The 18,406-nt window shown below is 29.3% G+C and overlaps 1 protein-coding gene across 2 annotated transcripts in view; it reads left to right on the top strand.

Moving 5' to 3' along the window:
* LOC132949290 (pinopsin-like) overlaps positions 1-18,406 on the top strand; it is a 72,365-nt gene that overhangs the window by 49,645 nt on the left and 4,314 nt on the right. The window contains exons 2-6 of one of the 2 annotated variants that reach the window (XM_061020103.1): positions 619-818; positions 1,502-1,661; positions 10,994-11,189; positions 12,274-12,400; positions 13,934-14,167. In XM_061020103.1, coding sequence (XP_060876086.1) covers positions 681-818; positions 1,502-1,661; positions 10,994-11,189; positions 12,274-12,400; positions 13,934-14,167 — 855 coding nt within the window. In that variant the 5' untranslated portion in view covers positions 619-680. Of the gene's footprint in view, positions 1-618; positions 866-1,501; positions 1,662-10,993; positions 11,190-12,273; positions 12,401-13,933; positions 14,168-18,406 lie in introns of those variants that run through there. The other variant, XM_061020104.1, reaches the window with a different exon arrangement.

The following is an 18,406-nucleotide window of genomic DNA, read 5'->3' on the forward strand; positions in this document are numbered from 1 at the left end:
AATTAAAAAAAAATTAAAATGAAGGATGGTACCTAATAGATATAGTTATTTAATAATTTAATTTTTTTCTGAAGGATATCTATTATTATTTATCAATTAATATTAATAATAAACCAAAAAAACACAACATTCACTTCGATTTTCCGCTGTTTTAAACGTATGTTTTATTCGTTTTAAACAATAAATAAAACGTTTAAAACAGATGTTTTAAATTCATGTTTTAAACATAACAACCCTGGATATTATTAATTACTTCTACCATGGTAAATACAACGTCTTTATAGAGAATATAAAGACTACGTCTATCCGTACAGTATATAAAGACAACGCGTTATATAATATTAGTGCAACGGTATCGAGTTCAAATCTCAGATATCATTACAATTTTTCGACTTATTCTGTAGATTTTTCAAAAAAGTAATTTCATACAAACCTTGCCTTGACAATGTTACGAACAGAACAAAAATAAATTATTCAAATCTGTCGAGCCGTTTTTTTGAGTTTTAGCGAGACTAACGGACAGCAATAAATGTATAGAAAGATACGCATTTATTTATTGTAGACTATTTCACAATAGTCAACTACTGTAACTAAAATATTTTATACTTATTTTTTTAGGCATTGTTGTAAACCAAATACGTTGATGTCAAACATTCAATGTGGTCTTATGATGTGTCCTTATGAACGGAGAATACGCTCAGCCACAGCACATTTCAGATGCCATCTACCTAGGTGCTGCCATCGTACTGAGTATTATCGGAATAGTTGGATTTATTTTCAACACCTGTGTCATTTTCATTATGATTAGGGATACAAGGGTAAATAATGCAATTAGTCAAAAAGCACCCGATTAAAAAAAACCATGGTATTGACATTATATAATGATATTAAACTACGTATACAATATATTTTATGCACAAATAATATACTTAATACTTTAGTTATTCGAGGCAGCGTTCCTTAGATTTGCTGTACCTCTTCACAACCCTATAATTATTATAATTAAGTTTCAGTTATCTACCACTTTGTATTAAATTGTAGTTTGATATTAAATGTTTTGATGATAGTTTATAATTTTCTTTATTGTGTATTTTAAAACAAACGAAGTAGTTAGTACGAACACTTTAATTGAATATTTAACGATATTTTATCTTCAAAATCATATAAATATAGCATGATGTGTGTGATAGGTACACCTGCAGTTACCAAACATGATTGGTTTTTAACTGAGTCCATTTAAGCTTCTTCTCGGATAGGTGTCCACTCGTGGATTTCAGCATCAACCACGTCACGCCTTCTTTAATATATCGTAACATCGTGCCATAAAAATGATTTTATACCTTTTGAATAGTTGAACCTATAAAATACAATGCCAAAAGCTTAGTATAACATGTATAATGCATATTGTATACATTTTAAGTTATTAACTAAAAATACTCTATTATTTATTAGGTACATTATTATCAACACTCGATTAATTTTAAAATTATTTTTTATTTAGCTATGGACCCCTCAAAACGTGATAATATTCAACTTAGCAACGTCCGACTTAGCAGTGTCTGTACTGGGAAACCCAGTTACCTTGGCCGCTGCCATTACCAAAGGCTGGATTTTCGGTCAAACTATATGTGTTATCTATGGATTTTTTATGGCATTATTTGGTAATTAACATCACATTGTTTTTAATAATTATTATACCTAGGGCTGTAAGCTTGAAATTTTTTTTTAGATTCTGAGTGGAGCGATGAATGTAATGATTTTACAATAATGTGTGTTTTTTTAAATTTTTTCTTGTATTTTTCATCACGGTTTGGGGTAGTAAAACTGCTTCGGTTTTCTTTAACAGTATCTTGTTCGATGGGAAAGTGAATCTAGTTGAAATGTCTACAAGAAAGTCAAATTACATTTTTATGAGCGTTTGAAATTCAAAAGTTCGAATTTTGATAAAATTTAATAACTATTTTCAATTTTGTAGTTAAAATGTTCAACTTTTATAGCTAAGGATTGAAAATTTAAAACAAGGTTCCACGTAAATAGGTTACATATAAATTACTTTATTCACAATAATATCATCAAATATACTTAGTAATATCATAGGCTGATTGACCGTTTTCGCTCAAAATCGTGTGTCATTATAATTTTAGGATAATGTACCTATTGATAATTTGTATTTATGCAGCTGATGATTGTACCTATTTAATTTATTTTCTTAAATCTGAATATAATCTAATAAAATAATGATAATATGTCATAATGTGTATAATATCATTACAGTACATCGTTGTGGACAATAACAATTATTGTTTCTTTCAATGGAAATTATATTCAATGTCCAATATAGGTACCTATAGGTATGATGTGGCGTTCAGAACATTTTAAAACTGTTTTGTGAGTATGGCCCCGCGATTTTTGTCCGATCAATGCCAAAATAAATAAGTAATTTTATGTTGTCAATACATTTTATTCAATCTGCAATACTGCCACTATTTAATTGTTTGCAATTTTTTACATTTTTTTTTTTTACTTTATGTGTGCGCAATGCACATATTACATTTTTCCTGAAGATAAAAGAAATATATGTAATACATTGCCACTGCACTGGAGAAGTTCCTTATCGTTTAATGGTATGGGGTGGACTATCAAATAGATATGTTGGGTAAAAAAATTCAAATAAAACCTCAACTATCAACACTTTAATGTGAAAGAACAAACATCTACGCTAAAAGCATATTGTATATTATAGCTGGATAATACTATATAGACTTAACTATCTAGGTATTTATAAACATAAATCGTTGTTCTTATGCTTCAGATTAATAATATTCCTATCAGACGTAATGCTACTCATCCCCTTTCCTGTTTTTGTAATTTTTAATCTTATAACAATTCTAGTTCCTCGTTATTGACATCAAATTCTCGTTAATTCTCGTCTCAAATAAAGTTTAATAAAATATGTTCATAATGTATAAGTATATATTATATACACATATTGAACTAACGATCCAATTAAAAGGATTTTACTTAACGAATCGAGTTGAATGACTCAAAACGACTGACGATAGTGCTCAACACCCCAACCCCGCCCATTCCTTGCAGAAATGTTGCAGCAGTATACAACTGTATTCCGAAGATAACACTAATAACACAATAATTGTTTAGTTGTTAATACTGTCAAATCATATCATACAAACTAGAGGCTTCACTTGGTCATTTGCAATAATCTGTATAGGTATTATAGCACTCACAATTCGTTTAAGTCAGTTAAGAGTCAGAATAAATATTGCTCTTTTAAATACTGTGCCATTTTAACACGGAATCGGGTGATAATATCAATGATAATTACTAATTTGTCATAAATTAATTATTTACGATAATGCAACCCTCCATAACTTATTTCAACATTTTCGAAATACCAACAAAAAAATAGTTTGCATTCACTGAACACATTGTAACATCACAGCATTTTTTGGCACATTATTTTAATAGAAACAGTCCCCGAGCGTACCTTAGTGGTTACAATCCACGGTTGCGCGTACCCACTCTCGCGCAATAGTCATTAATAACCAATAGTATTGCACGCTAATGCGTAAATGATCGCAGTATTATGTAACATATCCCCCGACCCCAACAACCTGCAGTGTTCAGTGTCCACACGTCGTTGCCCAAGGCTGCCGATGCCGTCAACGCCTCGGTCGCGCCCGGCATCATAACACCGGCAGAACAACCTGTCTCCAAAAATGTAGTAAATAAATTATTCTAAAACACCCGACACTGACCTGCCCCACTAATTCGACGAATACAAAGCTCCGTGGCCGAATCTCTCTTTTTGCAACTGGCGACCTGTCTACACGTCTTTCCATTTCTACAACCGATGACCTGTCCACACGTCACGTCTCCGAGACCATCGACGGAAAAAACCTCGTGACCAATTGACCACGAACGCCGTCGTTTTGAACCTGGGTCTTTGTACGTGAAAACACCGCCATGATGGGCTAAGCTCCAACGATGGGCCGCTGGTGGCCAAGCAGACCAGGCATGGAGTCTCCATTCAAGGCACAGAACAAACCGTCGGTCGTTGTAACATATTTATTTTGTCTTTAACCCTGCCCCCCCCCCTACACAAGCACGTATATTGTTGAGGCGTCGCAAGACGCAGGTCCCTACATTTTCCACTCTCACGCATGATTTTTCCTGGTAACCCTGTGAGGGCAAATCATAAACGATATGGTGTGTCACCTCCCGTGGGCCGGAAAAAATGACAATTCCACAAATTTATATGCATTGCCATGTGCCAAACTCATTATTATGATTATTTTTATTATATGCATTGGCATATACCAAATTGGTTATTATTATTTTTATCTATACTAATCATATAAAATATAATTACATGATTACCTAACTTATTTTTTATTCTCAATTAAAACAACCTTCTTCCCTTTTTAAATAAATCTTTAAAATTCATTTTTTAATGCGTGTAAAACCTATGAGGCCCTCGGGTCACACGCGGTGCGGCTCATAGGTCATGACCAAAGTGTTCCCCTTTGGTCGTGGGTAGTTTTTGGTGGTGTCTAAACTACCAAATTCTTACATCAAAAGTTATAAATTAAACTCCACAAGACATCCAATTGGAAAATAATGTGTTTATTTGAAATGTACAAAAATCAAAGATAACATTTTAGTATTGCTATAAAAAATAAAAAATATATCTATAAAAAAAGTGGGTAAGGGGATGTCACTCTGCTGTTCAGTAGGTTACAAGTGGGTCACTGTAATGGATGGTGTTAAAATTGAATTCATATCATTGTATAAAAAAAAACGATTCTGAGCGAAAACGGTCAGTCAGCCTATAATATTACTAAGTATATTTGATGATATTATTGTGAATAAAGTAATTTATATATTTACCTATTTAAGTGGAACCCTGTTTTAAATTTTAAATCCTTAACTATAAAAGTTGAACATTTTAAAAAAATTTTAACTACAAAATAATTGTTAAAATTTAAATTTAATACATTTTGTCAAAATTTGAACTTTAAATGCTTATAAAAAAATATTGTGCCTATGTATTTTTAATATTTTTTCAATTGCTATTGTAACAATATATTAGGAGCCTTGCATTAAATTATCACAATTTTTTACCCAACAAATATGGAAAAAAAAACTAAAAAAATTGAAAACTTACTATGTCCGTAAACAGCCCGAATAGAGTCAAAATATTTTTAAAATGTTATGGTGGATAGAAAATGCTAATATAAACATTTAGTAAAATTTTCATGTATCTACAGTTATTTGTTTTTGAATAACAATAAAATAACAAAACCGCTACATGAGAAATCGAGTATATATCCAATATTGTAAAAATATGAATTTCAAACGCTCGTAAAAATTTAATTTGATTTGCTTGTAGACATTTTTTTTTTTGATAAAGGTAGACAAACTTATGAGGAATCTTGTATTACATTTTCAAATCTTAGAATTAAAGGAAAAATTTTTACGAATTCTCAACTCTAAATAATTTGCTAATTTTCGTGATTTTTCCGTATTTTGTCAAGATTTGAACTTTAAATGCGTATAAATGAAAACTGTGACTAATGATTTTTCAAATGTTCTTGTAACAATATAGTAGGTATAGTAGTGTATAGAAAATACAAATATAAACGACTAGTGAAAATTGCATGTATATACGTTCAATTGTTTTAGAGTTACAACAAAAACCAATATCGATTTTGTGGAAAACCTATTTTGCGTAAAAATTCCCGTTTTTTCTTAAATTTATATTGTTTTTCCTGGGACTTTTGAAAACTATTGGCAATTTTAAATAAGAAAAAATAAAAAAACACACATCATTGTAAAATCAATACATTCATCGTTCGATCGTTCCACTCAGAATCTAAAATGAAATAAAAATGTTTGGTGATGATGTCACTGTAGTCTGTGCACCCTACGAAGTAATTTTATTTTTGAACATCGTAAGTGAGACGTTTGTTTTCATAAACCATATGTAATTTGTGCACTATGGAAAAACTTTTGTGCATGGAAATGTCAAAACAGTGAGGGACAATAAAAAGTAAAAACGTTTCGACTTTTGACAACTCGAAAGTTTTTATATATTTGGCGTAAGACATCACACGATGTCAGTGCACTTTTATTATAAGGTTTTTACCAATAGAAATTTAAATAAATACACCTCTCATGAATTACTGCTGTCAAATGTGTTTATTTTTCATAAGTATGATATGAACTCGATTCCGTCGTAAACCAACGATACGAAACAGTAAGTGTACATTAAAGTATAAACTTGGTACAAATTTGGCAGGTGTGATTGCATAGGAAATTCACACAAGTATACTGTGTACTGTTATTTTAACCTAAATGCTGTTGTCTAGTACCTACTCTAATACGTATATAAACGTACAGTATACATATATTGACTATTGTGCAACGCAATAACGAAGGAATTCTTCAGCTACCTCAATCCCACTCTTCTTCAAACTCGAGTGTTTGTAAATAATTGACTATTAGTACTATTTGAAATATATATATGTATATACGAAAAAAATATTATTTTGCTTCAAATTGGTAATACTGCAGGTGTCAATTAAAAATGCAATGTTATACAATATATTTAGACCTATATACACTTACATTAAATTATTCAGGTTAATTTTTTTCAAAATCTCAAACATGTTCTACATTTCTCTCAGTGATTAAAATTGACTGTCTAAAATACATTTTTTTATGTAAACAAAGCCTCATGTTTAAAAATAAATTGCTAGGTAACAATAATTTGACAGGCAATTATTTTTGCAAAATGCCGCATGCACACCAAATTCCTTTTAAGTCTAACAAGTATTTTCCAGTTGTATAAGGGGTAAACAATAAACTATTTACGAGAGTCTTTGAGACCATATTTTAGTTTCCGAATCAACTGGGTACTGTTGAAGTGAAAATACTTGGGTGTTAAGTGTATGCATAACAAATGTGAGAATAAAAAAGGGGAAAGTAGGAGATAACCACTCTGCTGTACAGTAGGAGTCGAGTGTAACTCGTCATTAGATTTTGAATTCAATGATAAAACATTGCATATGAAAGACAAGACAATTTTGAATGGAGACCGTCTGTCATCCTATTATAGTATAAATATATTGCTATTAAGGCGCCCGGTGCCAATGTAATTTTGTATACAAAAATACGCTCTACGGGAATAATGATCCTATTCTGTAAAATAAACCTAATTTGATAATTTTTCTTTAACTTATAGAGGGTAGTATTCTACAGGGCGCATCGAACTCCGTTTTTCAATATTTTAATCTCAAACTTTATAATATGTCTTTAAAAATAATACAATTTTAAGCGTTTTTCATAAATTATATTATACTATTATTTGAAATAAAATAAAATAAAAAATCGAAGTTCACAGTTGTAGCATGTAGGAAGTCTTCTTCTTTCAGATAAAAAAAATAGTCATCAAAATCCGACGATTCTACAAGGACTGAGAATTTTTCCTGTGAAGTAATTTTTTTCGATATAATATACCCTATCAACCCCCCCCCCCCCCCTAAATAGGTATCGGCTTGTAGACTAGTGGAAAAGTATTATAATTAAGATGGGAACTAAAATATAAAATATAATTTTCATAATTTTATAGAATTGCGGACAATTTAAAAAAACTGGCACTGGGCCCCTTAATAATAATTATAGTAATTTATATTGCTATTATTAATATAGTACAATAAATTTATTTTTCATTAGTTAACCTGCGCCAATTTATTAGGCCATTGAGTGGTTTTTAACTGTGGGGGAGGGCACTGTAGGCCTTAAACACGTGTGACCCTGTGACTGCCCGAAGATAAGTGCCACAGACGTTCGAACCGGCGACGGTGCGCGTCGCAACCGACGCCTTAGTCCGCTCGGCCACTCCGTCCCCTAATAACTACAAATAAAAAATAGCATAAAATGAGCCTAAATATTTTTAAAATGGCATTGTGTGTATATAAAATATAATAATATATATATTATATACGTAAAAGTTTTAAATTCCTACGCAAAATATTTTTGAACACAACAAAATAATTAAATCATTATTCTTCATTTAAATATCGAATTTCGTTCAAATGTCTATAAAAGATAATCAAGTTTATACATTTTTAAATTTTTGATTTTGACTAATTTTGTCATAATTTGAACTTCAAATGCTTATAAAAATAAATCGTGCCTGTTTAGGTATTATAAATATTTTTAATTTTCTATAATACAAACTTATGTAGAATCAATTATTATACTTTCAAACTATTTGACAAAATTAAATGAATTTTTTTTGTTTATCAATATTTATAAAAAAAATGTCAAATACCTATAAACAGCTCAGTAAGAGTCAATATATTTTAAAAGTTTTGCAATATATAAAAAATGATAATATAAAAATTATGTGAACATTTCAAGTGTACAATTATTTTTTTTTTTTCGTAAATACTTAAAAATCATGGGTATTTTTAATTTTGGCTTCTCAAAAGTAACTACTAGATCCAAATTTCCTACCAGAATTTACCCTAAAATTTGAAGATTGAAGCATTTTTTCTACTATTTATCATGTATACACACAAAACAAACCACACATCATTGTAAAATCAATACATTCATTGCTAAAACCAAAAACTTAAAAATACTTAAAAATACTCTAAAACTATAAAAAAAATTGTACGTAAGTCTATAAATTATATGAGTAACATTATAATTTACTCATAGACTATTTATATACTATATGTTATCAAACATAACAACATGAGTACATAAATTAGTTATAAAATCGTAATAAAAAAATATATAAATGCATTACCTACCTACTTTTTTATCTGTTTAAAAAAACCTGTATAAATGTAATAACTTGGGATAGGTACATTATATATTATTATGAGTGAAGTGGCTAACTCGAATTGTCACAGTATTGGAAATTAATTAACAATATTAATAAAATAATGGTGTATGTGTTTCAATAATATTAAGTACCTATTTATATTTTATAGGAAACCTAGCTAATCCCGTGCACTTTGTTGCCCGTAAAAAATGACAACTCTAAAAAAAATGATGACTATTTAACTCATTTTGGGTGTAACTCGCTGCAGTAAGTGCAACTCAGCCTTCCTGGTAGGGAATCCGACTCGTCGGATCGCGGGAAAAAGGCAACTCATCCACCTTGGTTAGGTTCGAAAATTCGATTTTATGCAAGCTTGTACCTGATCTACTCAAATAACCAATGGCAACCAATAATAAATAAATACTAATTTCTTCTAATTATTTCTCCTATACCAATAGAAACCATTTATAAACACAAATTTCCACCGTAAATCTCAAAATCCCCGTTCGAGCGCCTCCCTGGGTGAGGGTAGGAGGGTTAAAAATACTTTACGACCTATTCTCATACGTACCAAATATACAAAAAAAATGCATGATAATCGGTCGAGTTGTTACGGAGGAGTGTGACCACTACACCGTGACACGAGATTTTTATATATTAGATAAAATATTTTTTTAACTAATGTCAACATTTTCCACTAGTCATAACGATATAACGTGGTGAATGGCATCTGGAAATCCACATATTAATTTATGTACTTAATCCCGAATTCGTTAAATGGGGTTCTGCATAGCAACAATCAACAAGCTGTACGCCTGTACTTACGTGATTTACACCATTGGCCTTATAATATTTTCTTTACGTTTTAGTTGAGATTTAAGTTCCTTAGCTTTTCACGCTCCTCTAGATTTTATTTATGCGATTTCCGTAATAAAATTTAAAGTTTATGTGCAAATATGTATTATTTATATCTACCTGAAAAATATGAACTTTATTACATATGTTGTTTATAAGTAGTACAGGGATAAATGATATTTTTATGAAATTTTCAACTAAAAATGAATACCTACGTAGTATAAATAATGATTTATTTATGTAAATGTTTTAAAACTTCCTGTAAAATAAAAGCAAATTATTTATTTATTAACAATTGCACTGATATAAAGTAATATAGGTCTCTTAAAATTCGAATTTCTTGAACAAAATGTTATTAATGTTTTTAGTATAGTTAGTGTAACTTGTATAAATCAAATTGAATTAACACTAATATATAAGTAGAATATATTTACAAACAAAAATCTAATTATAATAATTAAATGAATATTATAACAAATGGAGTACAGAATAAATTTACCTTAAACTTATAATGTTTGTCTGATCTTAACTAGTTTATTTGTTACTTTGAAAGCATACTAAAAAATATTAGAATTATTTATCAAGTATCCTTTAATAATATGGTATTTCAAGTCGGTAGAATAAAATCCTTCGAACAGATAATTCTATCTTTTAATCGTGTTACGAGCATATCAAATAATATTATTACTTTCGTCAACATTTATTACATATTATAATAAGTAAGTACACGTTTTAAATTACATGCAGTACTAAGGGAAAGTGGAAAACAACAAAAATCTTTACTAAAAACACTAATTGATCGATATTAATGATGTCATAAATAATAATACAATTAAATATCAACTAAAAATTATAATTACATCAAATAATAGAATCAATAAACTAAATATTGATAAAATCACTCTTATAAGATCTGACCCATACTAATTAAGAATTTACAAATAATATATCCATTGCATGGTTTAATACATTTTAAATGTATACTAACTTATAAGTCAATACTATAGAGTCTATACACTATGTATTATCTATTATAATATTCAGATATAATAAATACACGAACTAAAAAATATTAATACTTCCATTTGATGGAAAACCTATAGCTGTTGAATTATACATTTGACCAACGTATTTTGTTTTTATACTTATAATATCGTAAAAACAACAATTGTATAATATTGGTAATTTTTTTTATTATTATTGTAATAGTTGTTTGAGTTCTATTCACTTACAACTTTTCCAATAATTGCAGTGTATTTATTTAAAAATTTTTTTTACCAGGAATTGCGTCAATAACGACCTTAACGGTGTTGGCATACGATCGGTATTTAATGATACGCTATCCGTTCAGCAGCAGCAGATTGACCAAGGAAACTGCACTATACGCAATAGCTGGAATATGGATATATGCGTTTGCTGTAACAGGACCTCCGTTGTTCGGATGGAATCGTTACGTCAACGAATCTGCAAACATCAGGTAATACTGAACCTGACAATGACGTAACTCTTGAAAAAAGAATATTTACAGAAAAGCGACGACGATTACTACATTTTGAAACCCATTAAATTCTAATATGAGTATTATACGAATAACTATATATAGTAATGACATTAATCTATGCTGATATATTATTGTAACATATTATAGACAATTTAACAAAATTACCAAAATACATATGTTTCATTTTTTCAGACACAAGTTCCTAAAAATACATTAGTATTCAAATATAAATTTATATAGTAATTCTAATTTTGATTCTCTTCTCGCCAACGTAATTTCTACTGGCAAGAAACAACATTATTAAAATATTTTACTTTTATAAATATATAGTAAATAGTAGGTAAGTACTGTGTATTAATTCGATGGTTGGCAATTGATCGCGAAATCATATTTTTTATTCACTGAGAGAAATTTATTTAGAACAATATTTCAACACAGTAAAATATCCTTTCAAAAGTCAGTCATAATAGGAATTTAAATATTTTCTACTTATTACGAATAAAATAGTATACCTAAATTATTATTGTTGAAGAGTATAAAAAATGATACAATTGCATTCTATGTAATTTACTCAATAGTATTATTTTAAATTCTAGTTACATTAATGTAGTGTAACGTGGTCGGGGGAACCTTGTTACGATATTAGTTATCCAGAGAAGGTTTTCTATTCCTTATGGATAAGTTTTCCGTATTGGTATAGTTACTATTATCGTTTATTTTCATCATTATGCATACAAATCATGATATTATATTATTTAAATTAACAATTATTTGCTTAACTTATATTATATACAGAATAATTTTTTTAACAAATAACACTCAACATAATATATAAAATATAGTTTTTAAAATATTAAACATTTTTATTTTATGATACTAATAATGTATGGTGTCATTTAAAAACAAATTTTTATTAAACATTTTTTTTTCAATAACTATAACTTATGTAAAATAAATTATGATAACCGGTAATAATTTTTAGACAATGATTGTTTACCTGTTAATCACGGAGTCTAGTCTGTCACTTGTCGTTTTAGTAAAGTTAAACAATATTTTCTAGCTGTTCAATAGACTGGGAAAGCGGTGAGCATAGCAATTATGTTATCTACATATTTGTTTTTGGACTATTTCTACCAGTTACAGTGATTATCTATTCGTATGTGAGCCTCGTCGTTACAGTTAGAAAGGTAAAATATTAAGATTTTTGATAAAAATTATATGTTAAAATAATAAATCATATATTATAATTTTAATTATAAACATATTTTACTCAATTTGAATTTTTCCCAAGTTATTTAATAATTGTATAAATTAAGTTAATTTTCTCTATCTTAAATATAATACACTACATAATATTATACAGTGAGTTCCGCTTAATGTGATTACTGGTTTATAGAATTAATTGGTTAAATAGAATTAACTGGTTAATAGAATCAAAATGGCCTGATTAAGCGGTACTCACTGAATTATTATAATTTATAATCAATTAAGAAATACTCGCAAAAAGACCTATTACAAAAATGTAGCTAAATAGCCTACCCAGAACGCCGTGTGATCATAATCATTTTGTACCTACTATTCAAATTCACTAAAACAATCTAATTAGTCATGTACTCGTGTATAAAGAAATACCGAGAATATGATTCTTTTAATTCCACAAATTAAATTGCCGATACAACGAGGAATACCTATAGTCATGTGAAAAGCATGCCCCGAGTCAAGTCAGTTATTGAATCGTGGAATTAAACGCGATGCATCTAATAATTATTATAAGAGGAAAAAATACAATCATACCTACTATAAATTAATGTATACAAAATATAAACCTTCATGATGCCTTAATACATTATTTACAATTTCAGTAATACCAATATTATAGGTCTTAGGTCTAATTCTACATAATATATGTACAGGTCCAATAACAGTACAAAGATTTTTCTATTGGAGGGGCTTTAATATTCAATGAAAAAAAAATTAATGTTATCGTGTAGGATTATTACACTAATACAAAAAATATCGTTTGAAATTTCGGAAAGGACTTAAGGCCGTTAGCCCCTACTGGATACAGCTATTACACGTACCTGATACACGCCAATATATACCTATGTAGCAATAAGTTTAGTTTACAATATTATGGTTGACATGGCGTTCAAAGTCAACTTAAAATGGGGGGAAGAAAAGTACTTCGTGCGGTAAACGCGATAGTTAAATTAACAAAAATTTTACAGCTCTTGATGAAGAACTATATTGTAATCGGAACAAAAATTAATAATTATACACGAGTACTGAATTATGCACTTTTATTGATTGTTATAATAATAATTATGCCTAAAAAGTAAAAAATATCTTAAATGTTTTCTGTAATTTCCGTTGAATTTAATCGAAAAGAATCAGATTCCAAAATAACGTTTTGATGTTGTTGTTTTGTTATAATAAATTAAAATTGTATCGTGCACACTTCTTTCGGCCCTGTCGAAATATATATATAATAATATTGTCAAATCAATCGATCGAATGAAATCTGATTCCAAAATGACGTTTTGACGTTGTTGTTTCGTTATATATAAATTAAAATATCATCGTGCACGCTTCTTTCGGCCCGGACGAGATAGTATAGTATAATAGAGACGAAAATAAAAACTGTGACATTTTTTTTTTAAAAAACTCCTCTTGCGCGCCATCACCGCGACAGTGACATTACAACGTTTCACGTTAAACAGAGAGCTGCTGAAAAAATCATCGGACAAGCGACCAAAGCAGAATGCAGGGTAGCCATTATGGTGGCCGTGATGATATTGGCGTTTTTAACAGCGTGGATGCCGTACTCGGTGCTAGCTCTCATGATTGCATTTGGCGACGTTCATATCAGTCCGGTCGTCAGCATAATACCGGCTTTGTGCGCCAAGTCGAGCATATGTTGGAATCCAATTATATACATTGGACTCAATACGCAGGTAGGCTACGTCAACGTATACCGATGTTATTATTGTTGTAAAATAGGTACATAATATAATATTTTGTTTTGAATTTAAACGATAACCGGAAAACGGAACAAAATACCCAAGGTAAAAAATATCCGAGAAAAAGCATACTCTTGGTTGATGATGATGATGATGATGATGATGATAATAATATTAATAATAATAATAATAGTTAATACTATAAAAGTCTAAAGGACCGATGAGCCAAGGAAATAATGTGGAGAGAATAATCACGTTAGTGACGTTTCACAATTTCACATATAGGTAAATACGAAACACAATCATAGCTGCGGTAATTTCTCAATAAATTGTCCCTACTCAATAATCGTAATCGCTATACTCAACAATGTGTAAATCATGTTGCATGCAGTTGGAAGTAAATGGAACGTATACTAGGAATAGTGGGGTTGTGTCAACATATTATTACAATAATTAATAATAATATATGTACCAACAAAATGTAGGTACATAATAATTTTTTCTATATTTTTTTTTTTTTTGTTGATACTGCAAATATAAACTTTATTTAAAAACAAATTATTGATCATTTGGATATTATAATTAAATTGTATGATTGTATTTAAAAGTTTCTAATAGGAAATTTTAACTAATGACTTTTTTAAAATAAATGACATGCTGAGGTATTTTTATTTTTTGTATTTTTCGTAGATTCGCATTATACCCAAATAATTATATAGGGCTATAATTATACCTTATTATAACACAATATATTACCTATGAATAAAATATGCATTTTTTACTTACTGGCGTGACGTTATTAGTAATTTAAGTTTACAACTGCAAGTTTTGTTAATATTATTAATTATTATACAATAATTATCAATTATGTTATTTTATTATTTTTGGTATTCGATCAGGCATGGAATAATAACTAAAAACAAGTACTACAAGTACTAAACATCGGTGAAGTCACTGTAGTCTTAATAAATAATAGAACACGTATTAATATATTAATAACCGATTAGCTAAGTCATGTATTATTGTTGCTGTAGTACATATTCCCAAATGAGCCACCTAACCAAACCAACATTGAGATGTAATTCACCCATTGTCCACACACGACCAGAATTAGCAGACACTGAAATTTAATCAATACAATAAATATATATTTATTTTTTTAATAATATATTATGATGATGAAAAATTGGGAGTAGGACGTGGGAATGCATACCCCATAGTCATATAATATTTAAGTACCTATATAGGTATCTCCTATTTCACTATATAGTTGATGCGCAGTATTTATACATAGGTATAGGTAAATATAGGTACTAAATATCATTAATATTTATAACATTTATTTCATTTCGATGATAATAATGTTTATTGGTATAAGAATATAGTTATATATACTATTAGCTGTCCCTCCCAGCGTTGCCCGGGCAAAAGTTACCTCAGGTGAAATAGTTGGAAATAGCCAATATTATAACTTATGTGTATAAGTTCAAGGACTCAAAAATGCATTAATTGTATATATATTATAGCTGATCCCGTTAAGTTTCAAACTTTGTTCAATTCGTTTATTTAGTATTCGGTGTATGATGTTCAAAACTTAAAAATTTTCATCGATCATCTTGAATATATAATTACCCGAGAGACACGCTTGTATGTATTGTATACGTGAGACACATAGTATGTTTTCAGATAGGCAATCCACCTGTGGTGGATTGCAGACTCCTCGAAGTGCGTACGTAATTACGAATGTTTTATTAACACGTAGCTACAGATCTAAAATTATATTCATTATTCAATCATGACCAATAGCAACCTTACAATAAACAAAAATATATTATTATTTAGTTTTTGTTTTTACTCGACGGATGGCACCTACATCCAAATTTCCTACTTTTCCGGTGGATTTTCTTAAAATTATCTTACTTTAGAGTTAAGAACCTTCTCCTGACAATATTACGAACACAACAAAAAAAGAATTAGCCAAATCGGTGCAACCGTTTACGTGTGATCCAAGGCAAATTTATATATAGAGATAAATTTATCATAAGTAAATGCCGACATTTCACGGCAACGCCATGGAACACGTTGTTCAACTAAATTTTCGTCAATAGGAAAATCGTGAATATTGTTAATAATATCATTAATAATATCGACTATATCACTATCATTAAATGCTAAGTTGTTATTAATATTGTTATCATTAATACTACTAACACTATTGGTTAAAAGATAATATATTATTTATATTATCATCATTATTGTTATTAATATTGTTACTATCCCTATTAATATTGCAGTTATCTGGCGAGCCATTGTTATTTTGACTTAATCTGAGCAAACGTTGACATTTTTGTCTATTCGATGAACGACCTAAATTAATTTTCCTTTTCATTGTGATAAATGACTACGCAGGTCAGAATATATCTATTGAATAAACAACGACAAAAAAATCAGGTTATAATACAATCTTAGAATTGAAAGAAACGAAAAAAATTAAATTAAATACTACTACTTATTATTATTTACTGTTTAAACGTGCAGGCATCTTGAATATTCGACAATACATCGGTGCACAAACATTGGACAGCGTTCCGACTCTTACGGCTTCGCTTAAAATGTCGGTCGGTTCGTCCTTAGTACCTAGTCGGCAGCCGCGGAATGCATTCACCGCGCACAACGCCTGTTGTCGGCGGCGTCGTTGTTTTTGTTGTTTTTGTTGCTGTAGGGGAAACCCGAGCATCACAAGAATAACCGTCGGCCGTCGGACATGTTAGGGGGTCAGGGAGGATCGAATTAGTATTTACTACTATTTAGTAGTGATTGTGGAAACCCAGAATACTTGCCATGTTGCCAAGTCTACGTAACAGGCCATTATTTATAATAATTGATAACTCCTTTGTTTATTAAGTTAGAGAATCGATCAAATGCCATAAACCTTCTCCGCAATGAGCTCTTCAGTTTAAAAAAAAAAATCATAACGATCAGTTCAGTAGTTTCCGAGAACATAGGCCTCAAAGGTTTTCATTTTCACATTTATATATAAAGATATATACGTCAATCAGTCCCTGTCCTATTTATAACTAAAATAATAGATTTTATTATTATTTATTAACAGTATTCCGAATTGATATTATTATATATCTGAAAAAATATTATTTTTTAATCAACTATTAATTATTAGTATTTAGCACATTCAGAATCTCGTTGATTGTGATTGTAATTTGTAATGTCCCGGCAATGCTATATACATACCTAATATTATGCCTATAACTATTTTGAAAAACAGATGCAATGAAGCACATTTACTAAGCTACTTAGTAACATTACAAATTATTAATTAGATATTATTCTTAATTTGACATATTTATAGATATATAGTACATTTTAATTCATATCAATATTTCGTTTTTAGCCTTTGATTGTAAATATGACTTGTGATAATTATTCCAAATTAAGAATATAAACTAACATTAAGTTTTACTGATTTAGGAACATTAATATAATAAAATATTATAATATTTTTAAATTATTTATCTATAAAAGATTTACTGTTTAATATCTAATAAAATAACCAAAAAAAAAATGGTACAAGCTATTTGAATAGTAATATATGAAAATTACACTAGCTAACACCACTACATAATTTTTCTGATAAAAATGTCCATAATATCATCCATACGTGTTTATGAGCATTTCCATCGAGTCAATACTATGCTATCCTTACTATTTCTACTCGTACAGCAACAATACTGGTCCTTGACTCCTAAATAAAAACTTATTGAATCAATGATCAAATTGTATACGAGAATTACATTTTTCGACGTTATTGAACAATGTAAAGAAAATATAAATATCTATTTTGCTAACAAAAAAGGAAACGTTTTTTACTTAAGTTTCGTATTGTGCTACAGTTTTAGTTGGATGATATTATTCCGTACACGCACCTACGTTAACAACTATATATTTTTATTTATTGTAGATACATATAATTATTATATTGTATTAGGTAACTGTATATTTGTATGTGGGTACTTATGGTTTGAACATGATTGAAATAAAACAAGTTACAAGTACCTAACTTGTATTTTATAGGCCTTGTTGTGACAAATACAGACAATGCCGTGACATAATACCTCACAAGAAAATTCTCCTCGGCCCCTCCCCTAGGTTTTTATTGTGATCGCTTCACGGAAACCCAATTACATATTCCTATTAGATACCTTTACAATCGGTATT

This window comes from Metopolophium dirhodum, chromosome 7, assembly GCF_019925205.1.
Source record: "Metopolophium dirhodum isolate CAU chromosome 7, ASM1992520v1, whole genome shotgun sequence".
NCBI classification, from domain to species: domain Eukaryota; kingdom Metazoa; phylum Arthropoda; class Insecta; order Hemiptera; family Aphididae; genus Metopolophium; species Metopolophium dirhodum.